General features: G+C 49.4%; 1 protein-coding gene across 2 annotated transcripts in view; it reads right to left on the reverse strand.

The window, feature by feature from the left end:
• Positions 1 to 16,591, reverse strand: part of TM9SF4 (transmembrane 9 superfamily member 4) — a 46,630-nt gene that overhangs the window by 4,897 nt on the left and 25,142 nt on the right. For both annotated transcript variants that reach the window (XM_069496505.1, XM_069496506.1), the window contains 12 exons: positions 16,379 to 16,508; positions 15,102 to 15,225; positions 13,291 to 13,409; positions 13,078 to 13,189; positions 11,425 to 11,495; positions 9,571 to 9,703; positions 8,629 to 8,710; positions 8,456 to 8,531; positions 5,518 to 5,601; positions 2,893 to 3,068; positions 2,307 to 2,370; positions 718 to 837 (listed from right to left, as the gene is read on the reverse strand). In XM_069496505.1, the coding sequence (XP_069352606.1) occupies positions 718 to 837; positions 2,307 to 2,370; positions 2,893 to 3,068; positions 5,518 to 5,601; positions 8,456 to 8,531; positions 8,629 to 8,710; positions 9,571 to 9,703; positions 11,425 to 11,495; positions 13,078 to 13,189; positions 13,291 to 13,409; positions 15,102 to 15,225; positions 16,379 to 16,508 (1,291 nt within the window). The remainder of the gene's footprint in view (positions 1 to 717; positions 838 to 2,306; positions 2,371 to 2,892; positions 3,069 to 5,517; positions 5,602 to 8,455; positions 8,532 to 8,628; positions 8,711 to 9,570; positions 9,704 to 11,424; positions 11,496 to 13,077; positions 13,190 to 13,290; positions 13,410 to 15,101; positions 15,226 to 16,378; positions 16,509 to 16,591) is intronic.

Below are 16,591 nucleotides of genomic sequence, written 5' to 3' on the forward strand. Positions count from 1 at the left end.
GACTGTGATAGTGGTTACATAACTGTATACATTTCTAAAAACTATGGTATTGTAAAATAAAAAGGGTGAACTTTACTGTTCATAAATTATTCCTTATTAAAAAAATCAACAATAAAAAGAGAAAAGCAGTAACAACATTTCTTGAGCAAACGCTTACCACACGCCAGGCACCATCCTAAGTACTCTATGTGAATCTGCTCATTTAATCCTTGCAGCAGCCTCCAGGTCAGGCCCTATCACTATTCCTGTTGCACGGAGGAGGAATGGACGGCACAGAAGTTAAGCAACGTGCCCCAGATCCAGAGCTACTAGTAGAAAAGCCAGGATTCTGGCCCAGGCTGTTTGTCCCACAGCCCTTGCTTCACCCACTTCGCCAAGAGCTAGTCCCCAGAGGGAGGGCCGGTCACCCAGCCTGCATCAGCCTGCTGGAGAAATTCCTACTGCAGTGGACTCGGCACGGACCAATCTACTGTCCTTTCATCAAGATGTGGTGACTACCCCACACAGCTAAGCTGTAAGGTCTCATTAACTCCAGGTTGCAGCTGAATACACGAGGCTTGGAGGGGCAAAGCAATATACTGATCCAAGACCTCACAGCCAGAAGAGGGGACCACGCAGGAAATGCAGACCTGGCCTCTGTGCACAGCCTCACCGGCGTATTCAGTGTGGGATCCAGCTCCGCCCCTCCCCCCACCCCCTGGGTCCCATTGCTCTCACCTCTGCACACAGCTGGAAGTATACCATGACGATGCTGATTTGTGAACAAGACACCACCAGGATGATGAAAACGAGGAACAGGAAGCCAAAGAGGTAATAGAACTGATTCTCCCAGATTGCCTGTGGACACACCCCAGTGGGCCTTCAGCTGGCCTGCCCCCACCCCACTGCCCCTTCCGCTGGCATACCAGCTGTCACCAGGGCAGGAGTAGAGACATCATCATGATGTCATTGGGGCCGTGGGCCTGGCATGTGGCTCTGACCAGCACCTCTTCCCCAGACTAGGGGCTGAACCAAGCTGTTGTTAGGGACGGGCTGGGGCACGACTGACCCTGCTCTTGGCAGCTTGTAGAAAATGATTTTTTTTTTTTTGAGACAGAGTCTCACTCTGTTGCCCTGGCTAGAGTGAGTGCTGTGGCGTCAGCCTAGCTCACAGCAACCTCAAATTCCTGGGCTTAAGCAATCCTCCTGCCTCAGCCTCCCGAGTAGCTGGGACTACAGGCATGCGCCACCATGCCCAGCTAATTTTTTCTATATATATTTTTAGTTGGCCAGATAATTTCTTTCTATTTTTAGTAGAGATGAGGTCTCGCTCCTGCTCAGGCTGGTCTCGAACTTCTGACCTCGAGCGATCCACCCGCCTCGGCCTCCCAGAGTGTTAGGATTACAGGCGTGAGCCACCGCGCCTGGCCTGATTCTTATCTTAATAAAAATTATACAGCAGCTCCCACCACTCAGGGGCAACTTACCAAGCACCAGGCACTGTGCTACATCGCCATATATGAGCCTGTGAAAGCCTGGCCTTTTATAGCTGAGGAAGTCAAGACTCAGAGAAGCTGGTGACTAGCCCAGGGTCACACAGATGGAATAGAGGTGGCCTCCTTGGAGGGTATGATTGGGCCAAAGGGCCCCCAACCCATCCCCTGATCCTTCTAGGCAAGCCTGAGTGGGCAAGGTGGTCTCAGTAGGGAGGGGCTGGACCGCAACTCTGGAGTAGCAGATACTTGTCTGGCACTGACTTGGTGGAAGGTACCACCTATGCCTTGGGCACCAAGCTGGGTCAGCCAGACACTGATGGCTCCAAAGAGTCCTCCAGACACTTTCATCTTGGCACTTCTGGGCCAGAGTTGTCATCATCACAAGAGCATTTCCTGAATGCCAAGAGCCTTTACAGACATTACTCGTTCCAGTCCCACAAGGATCCTGACAATAAGGGTTTGTTCTGTCCACTCTTCTGGGAGTTTTGAGTAATGCAGACAGGTAAAGATTACAGGGACCCAGCAATCAAAGCGGATGCACCAATGCTATTAATCACAGTGGTGAATCACTTCAGGGTTACTAAGCAGCTTCTATTTACTGAGCCCCTTTCACACACCAGACCCTGTACACATGGCACATCTTATTTAACTTTCAAAGCTGTCCTGAGAGGCAGGGCTGTTACCCGACTTCACGTGCAGAATGGGGCTCTGAGAGGTTAAACGGCCTGTCTGAAATTTCACATGCAGTAAGTGGCAGAGCACCTGAGTGGCGGGGGAGACAGACACCAGGCTGCGTGGGTAGAGGGGTGGGGGGTAGGCAGCAGTACTCACACTGAAGATGAAGAAAAGCTCGATGAACATGGCGCCGAAGGGCAGGATCCCAGCCATGAGGATGCTGCCGCAGAACAAGAGAGTTAACACTGCTAGGAGACCCAGGCCATCAGGAAGCCAAGCTCCCTCCCAAGCCAGCATGAAAGGAGAGGGCCTGCACGACTGTGGTGGTTCTATTTCTTCTGGCATGCTTTTGTACCGCCATAACCTCTTGAGAGGTAGGTAGGATGGACATTATTCTCCCCACTTCATGGATGGGATGTGGGGTGGGGTGACTTGCCCAAGATCCAAGTCATGGTCTTAACCTGTCTCACCATTCCCTTCCATCCTTCCCTCCCCTGCTTGTCCTGGTTTCTAGGCTGACACCAAGTCTGGCTCTAACCTGGTCCTCTTGATCTTGGAGTGACGCTAAGCTTTCCTGAAGTCTATTAGAACCAGCTCGAGCTGCAGGAACACTGGTCACAGCACCCTCGAGGGAAGAATACTCTCTCCTATGTCCTCTGTCCTCCCAAGGAGATAGCTCAGGGGAGTATTGGTCTCGCCCACTCCAGAAGCCCCCTGCTCTTGCCCCTGCTGGAAGACTTACCCCACAAATCGGTTCATGTACCACCGCTGTTCAGGGATCTGCCGGGGAATCTGGTTGGTGCGCACAGGGTTGTCATACGGCTGCTTGCGGAAGCCGAAGTAGTAGCCCAAGTAGACGAGGGGCAGGGAGATCCCGAACCACATGCATAGCAGAGCCACCATGGTAGGAAATGGTACCTGTGGACACAGTGCTGTGAGGCCCACAAGGCTCTGATGCCCAGGATGGGGACTGTGCAAGGGCTCGAGGGACCTTCTGGGCTCCAGGAAAGAGAGGCCATATGCACAGCAGAGCCACTGTGGTGGGGAAGGTCCTGCAGGAACCCCCTACCCCCACCACCCTGCAGGAATCTCTTGGGGCTGACCCTAGCCCTGAGGGCAATGCGGAGTACGGATGGGGGGTATTTGGGCTCCCAGTGAAGAAGGAACCTTGACATCCCAGAGGAGAGATGGCTCGTCGTGTAGGGAGGAAGTGTGTGGGAACAGGGAAGGAAGGGACTGAGAACATGAAGGGGAGGCCATGAGGCCAGAATGAAAAGAAATTACGCATGATATGTTAAGTGAAGAAAAAAAGGGAAAAAACAAAACTGCACAAAGCACTCCTGATTTTGTTAGAATAAAACACTACAATATATTAAGTAAAAAAAAAGCAGATTATAAAACTGTATGTACAGAAGGACTCTAATTCAATAAAAACATAATACGGCCAGCCCTCTGTATCCATGGGTTCCAAATCCATGGATTCAATCAACTGAGGATCAAAAATATTTGGAAAAAATACAACAACAATAACAATGTAATAAAAAACAGACAAAAAATACAGTATAATGACTATTACATTGTATTCACAATATGTTAGGTATTATAAGTAACATAGAGATGATTTAAAGTAAACAGAAGGATATGTGTAGGTTATACGCAAATACTACACCATTTCATATATAGGACTTGAGCATCCTTGAATTTTGGTATCCATGGGAGTCCTGAAACCAATCCCCCAGGGATACCAAGAGACAACTGTATTTGCTTATAATTACACCTAGAAAGGCCCATACCACAAAACTAACAGTACCTCCTCAGATGGGATATGGGGGATGAGAACTGATTTTTTATTTTCTTCTTTATCCTCTTCTATATGGTTATTAAGTTTTTACAAGAATTATACCAAAAAAAGAATTAATATACATAAAATGTTTAGAACAGTATTTATTGCAAAGTAAGCACCATATGATTGCTATTATTTTGTGATTTTTTAAATTACATAACTTCATTTTAAATATACTTACAAAAAGGGAAAAAGCCTAAAAAGACATATATTAAAGATCTGCACAGTATTTATCTCTGGGTGGTTGAAGTATGGGTTATTTTAATTTTTTTTTTTTGAGACAGGGTCTGTTGCCTGGATTTGAGTGCAGTGGTGTCATCATAGTTCATTGCAACTTCCAACTCCTAGGTTCAAGTGATCCTCCTGCCTCAGCCTCCCAAGTAGCTGGGACTACAGGTGCGAGTCACCATATCTGGCTAATTTTTCTTATTTTTTTGTAGAGACAGGGTCTCACTATTGCCCAGGCTGGTCTTCAACTTCTGGTCACAGGCAATCCTCCCACCTTGGCTTCTCAAAGTGCTAGGATTACAGGTGTGAGCCACCATGCCTGGCCTATTTCTTCCTTCTTTCCTTCATTCATTTATTTATTTGTAGAGACGGGGTCTCGCTCTTGCTCAGGCTGGTCTTGAACTCCTGACCTCAGGAGATTCTCGCACCTCAGCCTCCCAGAGTGCTAGGATTACAGCATGAGCCACTACACCCGGCCTTATTTCTTCTTTAACTTCTCTGTACTTTGCAAAATTTCTACAGTGAGTCTTTATGAGTAGTTGTAATTGAGAGGAAAATGTTGAAAGAGAGAAGGAACACAGGTATTAAAAAAGAGGAAGTGAGAGGAAGGGCATGACTCCATGTTTCCTGAGGATGGCTTGCTAAGTTGCTGGGGAAGAACCCCGTCCTCTGGCTGCCTGGACTTAAGACCTTTAATGGGGACGTGCAGGTAAAGGGCAGGCAGCTCCACCTACTAAGGTGAATGGCAAATGCTCGCCCCAACTCGACCGCAGGCCTGTTAATTGATGGAGACTCCAATCCCCCACCCCAACTGAGCTCAAAATCCTACTCAATGAGTCCTGGGCAGCTGCTAGCAACATACTGGATGGGGGCTGGTGGGATCCCCACTCAAAGGATAGGACAACGTTACCTTCCCCTTCCTCTCTGCCTCTACCTGCAGAGGCTGGTGCTGCGGGGCAGGGATGCTGAGGAGGACAGCCCTATTTTGGGATACCCTCACACGAGACAGCTCTCTTGGTTAAGACAAAGGGAAATTCCCCAGTTGGCCCCTGGACTGTGGAACCTCCCTTTAGAGAAGTGAGCTTTGGCAATTGTCTGAAAGAGCCCACAGGAAGGCCAGGGCCAGGGCATGGGCAGACAATGGGTGCGCTGGGGAAACCCCTGCCTGCCCTCTGCCCCCAGGGCTGGGAACAGAACTTTGGGGACTCAGAAAAGGGAAGGGAATAGCAGGAAGTGGCCTTTGGTAGTGGGACTGAGCACAGCTGGCCTCTCTTGCTGGGGCGGGAGGGCACTTACCGCTCCTGATGAGTGCTTTCCCCAGATGAAGCAATTCAATACGAAGCAGATGCCAAAAACCACGCCAGGGTAGAGCGTTGCCGTCTGGGAGTAAGAGGGGCTGGGCTGAGGAGCTGCATCCAGGGAGCTCCCCCATCCCAGTGTGGGGAAGAAGTTCTCAACCCCTCCTAGTCCTCTGGACTCAGTTCAAGTATCATTCCTTCTAGAAAGTATTCCCCGACTCTCAGACTATGCAGACTCCCTGTTCTATGCCCTCTTGGGTCTCTGAAATTGCCCCTTCCTTGCTCTCATCCCAGTTTGTAATTGTGTATTTCTGCTACCCGATCAATGTCTGCGTATTCCCAATAGACTGTGAGCTCCTTGGGAAGTGCATGTCCAGCTTTTTCTCTAACGTACTCCCCTCACTTAGAACACAGTAGCTATTCAAAATATATTTGTTGAACAAGTGAATGAATAAAACTTTACAAACATGTATGTCTGGGCTGCAAGCCAAACCACCTAGAATGATGGTTAGGCTTTAACTGAGCCTTGGGGATGGCAGACGCTGGGCTTTGAATATATCATCTCCCATAATCCTCGCTGCAGGTCTAGAAGGGGAGGACTAACATTATTCCTTTTAATGAGGACACTGAGGCCCAGTAATGTTAAATACCTCTCCCCAGTCTCACACAGTCTGTTGAGGGGGGAGCAAGGTACAAACTTGGGCCCATGCTCTTGACCTACAGTGGTGTACTCAGTCAGAATCTCTTGGGCTGGGGTCCAGACACGGGGAACCAAAGCCCCAGACTTACAGTTGAGTTGCCTCCTTGCCACGCAGTGACTACCAGGCCAGAGACCACTGTGGCAGCCTAAGCATCCAGGTGGGTCAGTGACCACAATGACGAAGGCCCTCTGCAACCTGGCACTCAACCTCCACTGCCAGTTCCATCTTTGGCCCACCACTCTTTGTACCCAACAACTGGTTACTGCTTCTGCACGTTCCTATCCCTGGGCTTTTCCATAGGCCATCAATACTTGAGGGTATCTGCCCCCTGGGTACTAGCACTGTACCACGGGCCTTCCGTGGAGCCTCTTTCCGCCCATACAACAACTCTGATAGGTAGATGCAGCAATCCCCATTGGAGAGATGGGGAAACTGAGGCTCAGGTGCTAGTCCAAGTTATCAACCAAGTAAAGAACAGAGCCAGGATTGGTGATTCCAGAACCTGAGGCCCCTATGCTGGCTGCTTCCATGTAAAATCCTTCTCTTTAAGGTCCAGCTTAAATGTCACTCCCTCCCTTCCTTTGTGTTCCTGTTTTACTCTGCTGTGTGGCAGGGACTTCCTCCTCCTCTGCCTTCCTGGCTGAAATTTATTGAGTGGGCACTGTGCTAGACAGGAAAAAAGGTGCAACAGGAAAAAAGGCAGACCCATAGATGGAGGACAACATACATAGCACTGCTTCACTCTGCCAAGTACTGCTTAGCTTTTACCAAGGCTCCGCCCAGCTCCTCTGGAGCACCAAGGAGGACACTGAGGGCAGAATCAGGGGAGGCAGCAGCCTTCAGAGGAGTGATGCTGGAGCTAAGACTTAAAGGATGAGTGACACCAACCAGGAGAGGAGGGTGAGGGGTGGCGTGGCCCAGGCAGAGAGATGGCACAGGCCAGGGCAGAGGAGAGAAGGCAGTTGAGCACCCACATTGCAGCGGGCTGTGGCACAGGCCCAGCTGTGGAGGGAGGGCAGAATCTTGTGGGGAGACCATGGACACGGTCCAAGTAAGAGGCAAGAAGCCTCAGCCTGGGCCAGAGCCTCGGAGATGGAGAGATAGGAGGGGATTTGTGGATCATTTGGCAGGAAAACCCACGGTGACACTTGATGTCCAAGAAGAGGTGAGGCACGAGGGAGGAGAAGGAGGACAGGCAGCTTCCCGGGTTTCTGGCCTGGGTGCCTGGATGAATGATGGGGCCTCAAGATGCAAGGGGGAAGAGACTGGGTTTGGTTTAGGACCTGTTGAGGGAGAGCGTGGAGGGTGTCTAAAGGGAGACTTTACCAGGAAAGACTCTCATCGGGACAGGGGCATGGTGGATTTTATTCCTCTCTAGATCCCTGGCTCTTGGCACACAGTGGCCTAAGAAAAATGCTTGAATCATCAAGAACATAGGAACCGTTCTTTGATGCTTCCAGTGCAATCACCATTACAGCTCTTCTTTACTGAGGGCTTACTCTGTGCCTGAGGCCTGGCAGCCAGAACCAACACAGCCCGCGCTCCCCTGGTACTTTCGACAGCTGTGAGCATGTTTCAGAGTGCTGGCCCTAGAGGCTTCTCTGAGTGTGGGCACCCAAGGACGTCCCTGGTCCTCTAAGGGATTCACTGGCTCTGGGAGAAGCAGCTCAGTGGTCCCCAGGAGGTGAGGTCGACCCCTAGACTCCTCTGGTTTCTATGGTCTTTTCTGTTGCTAAGATCTCTCCTAATCCCCAGGAGGACAGAGAAGGGCAGGAGCTGTCCTCATGGAAGAGGAATGGAGGCACCAAAGTCTGGTGGACAGGCCGACAGTTAATGTGGGCCTGGTCTCTTCTGTCTTTGGCTGGCAAGTCCCTCTTTACTCTGTTGGGCAGGGTGTCTCCCAGCAGCCCTGCTGTTCTAAATCCTGCTATTCTGAACCCCTAACTTCTTCTCTTGCTCCAGCCATTGGACAATGTAGGTTAAAAATCACCTAAATTCAAATCCTGCATTTTACAGATGGGGAGTTAAGGCCCTAAGAGGTCTTGCTGCAAGCCTGCGGGTAAGAGCTCCATATTCCTGAGCCCTGGGGCCTGTGCTCCTCCTGCCACATCATGCTGCTGCTCAGACTTTGGCCCCCAAATCCCCACCAGCGCCTGCCTACACTCTTCCTGAGCCACCTAGGAAGAAGCTTGTTAGCTCCCCATCAAACAGCAGGAGAAGGTTTAGAACACTTACGCAGAAGGCTCCTTTCTTCCAGCGATGACCTTTTAGAGTGCGGTACAGACGGCCGGCAGAAAATCCACCAAACACTCTGTGGAGAAATGGCAGGGATTCACACCAAGGGGACCTGTTAGCTGGCGTGAAGGAGACTTGTGCCAGCCCCCAGGAGCCCACTCAGACACACCTACCCCATGAACATGAAGAGGAAGCAGGCTGTGGTCATGAGAGCTCCCCGGCTAGAGGGCGACAGCATCCCCAGCATGGCCACAACTGCGGAGGGAGGGAGGGCAGGGCAGAGAAAGACAGGGGGGCTGATTGCCAGGTCCCCAGCCCCATCTTGGACAGGCTGACCAAGACACTGGGCAGAGGGGGCTAAATGAGGCTCCCTTCTCCCTTGGCCTCCTCAACAGCATAGTCCCTTCCCCTCTACAGGAGAAGACTGGTCTTAGCTGGGGCTCAGAGGGCTGCAGCAGCTGCTGGGCTGTGCCTGGCCAAATCTTCTCTGAGGCTTCCAGTCCACAGAGCACTTGCAACGAGCCAGGCCCTGGGCTGAGTGCACCACAAATGTCGCCTCACTGATTCTGCCTTGTCAACTCTGCAAGGTGGTGATCAGTTTCCCCCCTTTCTCAGACAAGGAAACTGAGGCTCACAGAGGTTAAGTGGCTGGTCCAAGGTCACAAAGCTTGGATGCATAAGGCTGAGATACAATCTAGGCAGACTGACTCCAGAGCTATCTGAAACTACTATATATTAGTGGGTTTTTCTCAGATACAAAAAAAAAAAAAAAAAAAAGACCTGATTCCAGTCCTGATCCTGGTACTGACTTTGGGGAAGTTACTTACCCTCTGACTACAAAAGGCTCATCTCACAGTAATGATGTGTGGCTTCCCTGATGAAGTGGACATGGTGGGCTCTGTAAACGGTGCTGGGAAGGAGCCCAGCTGGTAAATGGTCCTGGGCGAGGGCTATTGCTCGGGTGGGCAGCTGTCTGGCCCGGACATACTGACATGTCCACCTGGTGCCAAGAGCTTGGCCCCCTTCTCCAGGGAGGGAAGCCCACCCTCCTCTCCTTGAGGCACATGGAAGAGGCGGCCACGTCCCCCATACCCAGCCCCACTGAGACCACTCACAGATGACAATGAGGATCATACAGAAGAGCTGAATGCCCGAGCCCAGCAGGGAGCTGAGGATCATGGGGTACTGGGGGGGCCTGAAGACGTCACCGTGCACCAGCTTCCACCCAGACTCCTCCATGGTATCTTCCTGCAGCAAAGGGCCAGAGAGTGAGGCTGGAGGCAGCTTCTCCAAGGACCACCCCCGAGGACCCAGGCTCCCTCAGCTATCAACCGGCTCTGCTCTGACACAGGAGTGCAAGTGATGGGAGGCCACAAACACGACACCCGTAGCTGCATAAAGGAAAATCTCCCCAAATTCCACAAACCGAGTGTGCAGGAAAATAATGTAATACATCAACACAATAAAAAGTTAACTGTAGGCCGGGCGCGGTGGCTCACGCCTGTAATCCTAGCACTCTGGGAGGCCGAGGTGGGCGGATCGTTTGAGCTCAGGAGTTCGAGACCAGCCTGAGCAAGAGCGAGACCCCATCTCTACTAAAAATAGAAAGAAATTATATGGACAGCTAAAAATATATATATATAAAAAAAAAAAAATTAGCCGGGCATGGTGGTGCATGCCTGTAGTCCCAGCTACTCGGGAGGCTGAGACAGGAGGCTCGCTTGAGCTCAGGAGTTTGAGGTTGCTGTGAGCTAGGCTGACGCCACGGCACTCACTCTAGCCTGGGCAACAGAGTGAGACTCTGTCTCAAAAAAAAAAAAAAAAAAAAAAAGTTAACTGTAATAGTTCTTGGATGGTGAGATTTAGAAGCAATTTGTTTTTTTTCTTCTGATTATAAAAGAAATTAAGTATTCTTATTTGTATAATAAAAAATAAGTAAAAAAATTTTGGTATATGGCATGAAATTCAAATGAACAAAAAGCAATAAATATTATGGAAAAAATTTAAACAGAAAGGTGTTAAAAAATGATTTATACTCCCACTTAAGGATATTGCTGTACTGATATATTTCCTTTAGTCTTTTATGTATGTATACGTTTATATGTATGTTTTAAACAATGAAATTGGGATCATACTGAGTACTTTTGTTATTTTCAGTTGATATTTGATTATGTCAGTAAATACTCTTTGAAATTATATTTTAAAGCTACAATAACTATTTCTAGACCAAGTCATCGTGTTTTTCAATATTTCCTTAGGAAAAATTCTAAAATAATTTGTGTCAAAGCAAGATGCCTATTTTACAGTTCTTGATATGTACCACCAATCACTTTTCAGAAAACTACCAATTTACACTTCCATGAGTGGTATGGGAAGGTGCTTATCTCATGTTAACCTTGACAACAATTAGTACTATTAAAAAAAAAAAAACCTGTGCTAATTTGATGGTCCAAAATGGTCTTATGATTATTTGAACCTGCATTTTCAGGGATTATTCCTCAGGTAAAAACAGTTTTTCACACGCTTACGTGCCATGTGTAGTTCCTTATCTATAAACTTTCTGTTTGTCATTACATTTCAGATTTTAGGTTTTGGGGTTTTTTTCCTAAAGAGATTTTATACAAATTCTTTCAACTATACTACTTTTTTCAAGTTTGTTGTAAGTATTGTTTTGCCACTTCCTTTTTCTGTTTTGTCTATGTCTCTGACAGGCAGAATAGTTTTTAAAATATTAATGTCAATCAATCAACTTTTCTTTCTGTGATTTCTTCCACTGCTTTTATGCTTGGAAATTAGAAAGCTCATCCTCATTTTGGGTGATTAAAAATTTTTTCTCCTTTTCACCTTCATGAGGTTTCCTCTATGAGTCATAACAGACACACACCCCTCCCGGTCTGGTAGGCCCAGAGTCCTACTGCTAGACTGCCCTCCCTCTCCAAGTCCATCCCTCCCCAGCCAAGACCTCGTACAATGTCATCCTCCTTGTTGTAGTTGGCGATGTCCTTCCGGAGGGTCCGAATGATAATCATGCTCAGGATGCCTGAAACAGACGGGGGTGGGGGGGAAGAGTTGTTGGCACCGCCAGCAGTCCTCTGTGTCCCATGCCCTCCTGGGCTTGGCGTTTTGTTGGCATGCATGGCTTGTTCCAGTAGGAACTGGCAATCCAGGACCTCAGGTCCTCTTCTAGGCGGAGCTCCACTCCAGCTGTGCACTCCACCAAGGGAAGGGTGCACAGGGGGACACTGCCTGGGCTGGGGAAAGGAAGTGCCACTGGGATGGCTGGGGGTAGCCAAAGGATACCGCTTTTTGTTCTTTTTTTTTTGAGACAGAGTCTCACTCTGTTGCCCAGGCTAGATTGAGTGCCGTGGCGTCAGCCTAGCTCACAGCAACCTCAAACTCCCGGGCTCAAGCGATCCTCCTGCCTCTGCCTCCCAAAGTAGCTGGGACTACAGGCATGCACCACCATGCCCGGCTAATTTTTTCTATATATACTTTTAGCTGTCCATATAATTTCTTTCTATTTTTAGTAGAGATGGGGTCTCGCTCTTGCTCAGGCTGGTCTCGAACTCCTGAGCTCAAACGATCCGCCCACCTCGGCCTCCCAGAGTGCTAGGATTACAGGCGTGAGCCACCGCGCCCGGCCCCACTTTTTGTTCTAAAGAGCATCCCAGCTCTTCCATGGCTTGATCCTGCCAACTTCTCCAGCCTCATCTCTCCCAGGCTCACTGATCACTCCACCTCTGGTTATTTGCTGCTTTTCACCACATACTAGTTCACAGCCTCGTGGCTCTCTTACCTCCATGCCTTTCCCCAGGCTATGCCCTTTGTCTGAATGCCCCACCCTGCCCTAACTGACTCATATTCACGCGTCAAGACTCACTGGGGACATCTTCAACTCTCAGTACCCCCCCAAAAATTCAGAAATCCCCCACCCCCATTTTATTTCCCTATTTCCCTCTCTAGGCAGCAATGTAGTGGTTAGGAGAATGGGCCGCATGACCTTGAGCTCACTTAATGTTTTTAGGCTTAGCTCATGAGGCTTCAAGGATTGAAGTGTTTGTACAGTGCTTAGGACAGCGGCTGGCCCCTTAGTAAGTGTTCAATAAACAGTAGCTAGCATTATCTTCACTTCTCACATGATATTGAAACAATCAGTGTTATTCCACCTCTGCCCACCACCCTCTCGCCATCCAGCTTCTTGCCAAGCTTATCTCACTGCAGGGGCATGACCCTCATTGGACCAGTCTTTACTTGGGTCTCTGAATGATGGTTCTTCCTCCTCGGTCAGAGAGGCCTTCCCTAAAGTAGCATTCACCCTTTCCTCAACTGTTATGTATTCGGTCACCCTGTTTATTTGCTTCATAGCACTTATCCCTATATGGAACTCCACTATTTACTTGCTTTTTTGTTTCTCTCCACCACTAGAATACAGACTATGTGAGGGCAGAGACTCGGGTGGGCTTGTTCAACACCATATCCCCAGCATCTGGCATAGTGCCTGGCCCAGAATGAGCAACATCAAAGTCTCACTGGATCAGTGAATGCATGCACGTGCAGGGGGATGCCTCAGTCACTCAACCCCAAGCCCGTCCTCTGCACCCTTCAACCCAGAGGTCTCTCACCTGACAGGAAGAAGACCACCACAACGGAGTTAATGATGGAAAACCAGTGGATCTGCACGTCACTCATGGTCAAGTAAGTGTCCCAGCGAGAGGCCCATTTGATGTCACTTTCCTGGCAGTTGGGAGGAAGCATGCAGAGTCAGGCCTCTGCTGGAGCATCCTGGCCCAGACCAGAACCCTCCCCCCTTGCCCGTGAGCTCCAGCCCCACTCACCTCCCAGTGTACAGAGTAGGTGAAGTACAGCTTATTCTCCTTGGTGGGGTCAATTTCTTGGGGTGAGGAGTTGGTACCCTCGGGCAGGGTGCATGAACTCTTCTCATCTGCTTTGAGATCTGTGAGAGACAGAGACTCAGTCTGTTCCTGTCGGCCAGTACCACTACCCAAGGGTTGTTCCAGGGTTGAGGCTGCCTGCTGCTGGGACCCTGGCCTCTAGGTCTGAGTGGAGGCTGGGAGCAGTGGGCAAAAATGGATTCTAAAAATTAGGCTGGTCTCAGTGGCTCATGCCTATAATCCCAGCACTTAGGAGGCCAAGGTGGGAGTTTCACTTGAGGCCAGGAGTTTAAGACCAGCCTGGGCAACACAGTGAGAGCCTGTTTCTACAAAAAATAAGAAAATTAGCTGGGCATGGTGGCGTGCCTGTAGTCCCAGCTACTCGGGAGGCTGAGGCAGGAGGATTGCTTAAGCCCAGGAGTTTGAGGCAACAGTGAGCTATGATGATGCCACTGCACTCCAGCCTGGGTGATGCAGCGAGACCATGTCTCTAAAAAATGAAACAAAACAAAAAACAAAAAAACCCACCACCAATAACAAAAATTATATTCCCCAGGGCCCTGACCTTCCAAAGGCCTAGGGACTGCACAGAGGCCTGTCATGAGAGGCCTGAGTCTGAGTCCCTCCTTTAGTCAATCAGTCTCCCTTCACTAAACTCAAACACAGACTCACTCATTCAGTCAGTCCCATTTAACACACAAAACAATACTGATTCATTCCGTCATGTTTATTCACTTAGTTCATCTCCAAAGTCCTAGCACTTTAGTAATTCAATCACTCAGATGCTTTCTCCATTCATTTCCTCATTTTTTCATCCTGTCATCTGTCCATTCATTCAACCAACTCTAATAAGCACCAGTTATGTGCCAGGTACTGTGCTGAGTACTGGAGATAAAATGGTGAGCAAAAGAGACAGAGATTCTAAGCTCTCAAAGAGCTGGTGGGGGAGTAGATGATCTCAAAACTGTCATGTACACACATGTAGAACTGTGTTCAGGACATGCATAGCAGGGGATACAGTACGGTGCTGTTAAAGTACTGGATCTACATTTCAGACTTCTGTGTCCAATTTTGTTTGAAAAGTAGGTTCTGCAGCTTAAAAAAAAAAAAAAAAAAAGCCAGAAAACCACCACCGTGGACAAAAGGCTGGGTCTACTGCTTAACTGGAGAGCATGCTGTGGTGAGTGAGGGCTAGCAGGTGAGGTGGCGCTGGACCAGGTCCTGTGAGGCCCAGAAGGACTAAGCTGGGCTCTCAAACGGCAGAACAACGGCTGATCCTGGGCAAATTCTGGTCTATGCCAATCACTCCCACAGAGGGATAGAAACAAAGAAACCTGCTGCCCAGCAGCTCTGTCTGGGTCCTCGTCCCTTAGTCTTCAATCCAGAATGAGCTGGCTAGCTCTTGGGAAGAGGCTCCACCAAGCCCCCAACTTGCTGTTTGGTCTTGGCCAAGTCACTAATCTCTCTGAGCCTCTGGTTTCTCAGCTATTATCACTACATATCTCCACTTCCTGTGGTTGCTGGGAAAGGGTAAACTATAAGGTACCCAGTCTGTGCCACAGCAGACATCAGATTGCCAGCTTTCCCCTCAACCCCATCTTCTCTGACAGGATACCATGACTCTACCTCGGCTGGACCCATACACCACACCTGAGCCTGTTAGCCAGCTCGGGAGTGTGGGGCATGAGAAGACCCTGGGTATGGAAGCCCAGGCCCATCCAGCCCTGCCCCTCTGGTCACACCTCCCCACTCACCCTCCAGCCTGATGCTCTGGGGAATCACCTCGAAGCGGACGACACGGTATGTGTGCTCCTGGTCCTCTTCCATGTCCTCCCGGTGGTAGTAAAGGATGAATGAGAGGTGATTGTGCAGGTAGATCTAAAACGGAGCAACAGAGAACGAAACAACTAATAGCAAGAGACAATCAGAAAGTCACTCAGGGAGACTACCCAGGTGTCAGGTCCCTCCCCTCACTCAGCATACCTGGCTGTACCAACCTTCCAACAACACTGTTCTCCTCTTATCACTGCCCTGCTCAGAAACCCTCAAGGGCTCCCTGGAGCTTAACAGATAAAAGCCCAATTCTCTTAGCCTGGCATTCAAGGCCTTCTATCATTTGACCCTAATATGCCTGGCTGTCATCATCTTCTAAGTCACATGAGCTCACCGGCCTCCCAGACTCTCCCTACCTTACATCTCTGTTTACCATATTCACTCCAACTAGAATGCCACCCCAACTCCATTCTGCAAAAGCCTACCTATTTTCAAGGCCCACTTCCTCTGTGACAACCTGAATGCACAATGAGCTCCCTCTGAACTCCACTGGCATTAACAGTCAGTGGAAGGCAATTGGTAATTAAGATCCAGCGTCTTACACTGTCAGTTCTCTTCCCAATTAGGACAGAAGGCCTTGCAGGATGGGCTGTGCTTCAAAAGAAAAGTTTTTGTCTTTTATTCCCTAAGTAATATGTGCTCAGTTCAGAAAATCAGAAAGATAAGTAAAGAGAATCACAGTTATAATCATCATTAGCTTGTTCTCAGTGGCTGTGCTGTGAAGTGCTCATACAATCTGATTTTCTCTGCATAACAACCCCAGAGGGTGGCCATCCTTACTATATACATTTTACAGATAAGGAATCACAGGCTCAAGGTCGCTCAGACAACCGGTAACTAGTGGAGGAAGGATTCAAACCCTGGGGGACCGCATGCTCTTGACCACAACTTAGCCCTCTCTCCTACATACCGATGAAGTGCCAGATTTCTTTTTTGTTTTAATCTTATAAAAGGAATCTGACTTTTTAGAGACTGTGCCTTCACCTCCTTGCAGCATCTACCAGGGCCTTGCCCAGAGCACTCAGACCTCCGACAGACCATCATGCTCAGGGGCACGGGGAGAAACCTGCCTTGGCGATCCCCGTATTTTCTGTTACAAGCCTACAGCTGAATATTTCCCCCTTCTCTGTGGCCCTCAGTGCTCTTGACTCGTGAGGTGTGGCTCCCCACCCCTGTGAGCATGCCAAAGACACTATACCTTGTTGACATCTGTGAAGCCGAGCCGGTAGCCATGTTCAAACTGCACATCTTTTTCCTTCTTCTTGTCATCGCTGTCTCGGTTGGAGTAGAGCTCCAGCCGGGTGGCCACAGGCAGGTTGTCAGCAATGCTGGAAACCCAAGGCCCCGCTCAGTCCCTCTGCACTGCCTCTCCCATCAGCGCCCTCCCCTATGCGAACCTGAGGCCAGTAGG

Source organism: Eulemur rufifrons, chromosome 20 (genome assembly GCF_041146395.1).
Source record: "Eulemur rufifrons isolate Redbay chromosome 20, OSU_ERuf_1, whole genome shotgun sequence".
Classification (NCBI taxonomy): Eukaryota; Metazoa; Chordata; class Mammalia; order Primates; family Lemuridae; genus Eulemur; species Eulemur rufifrons.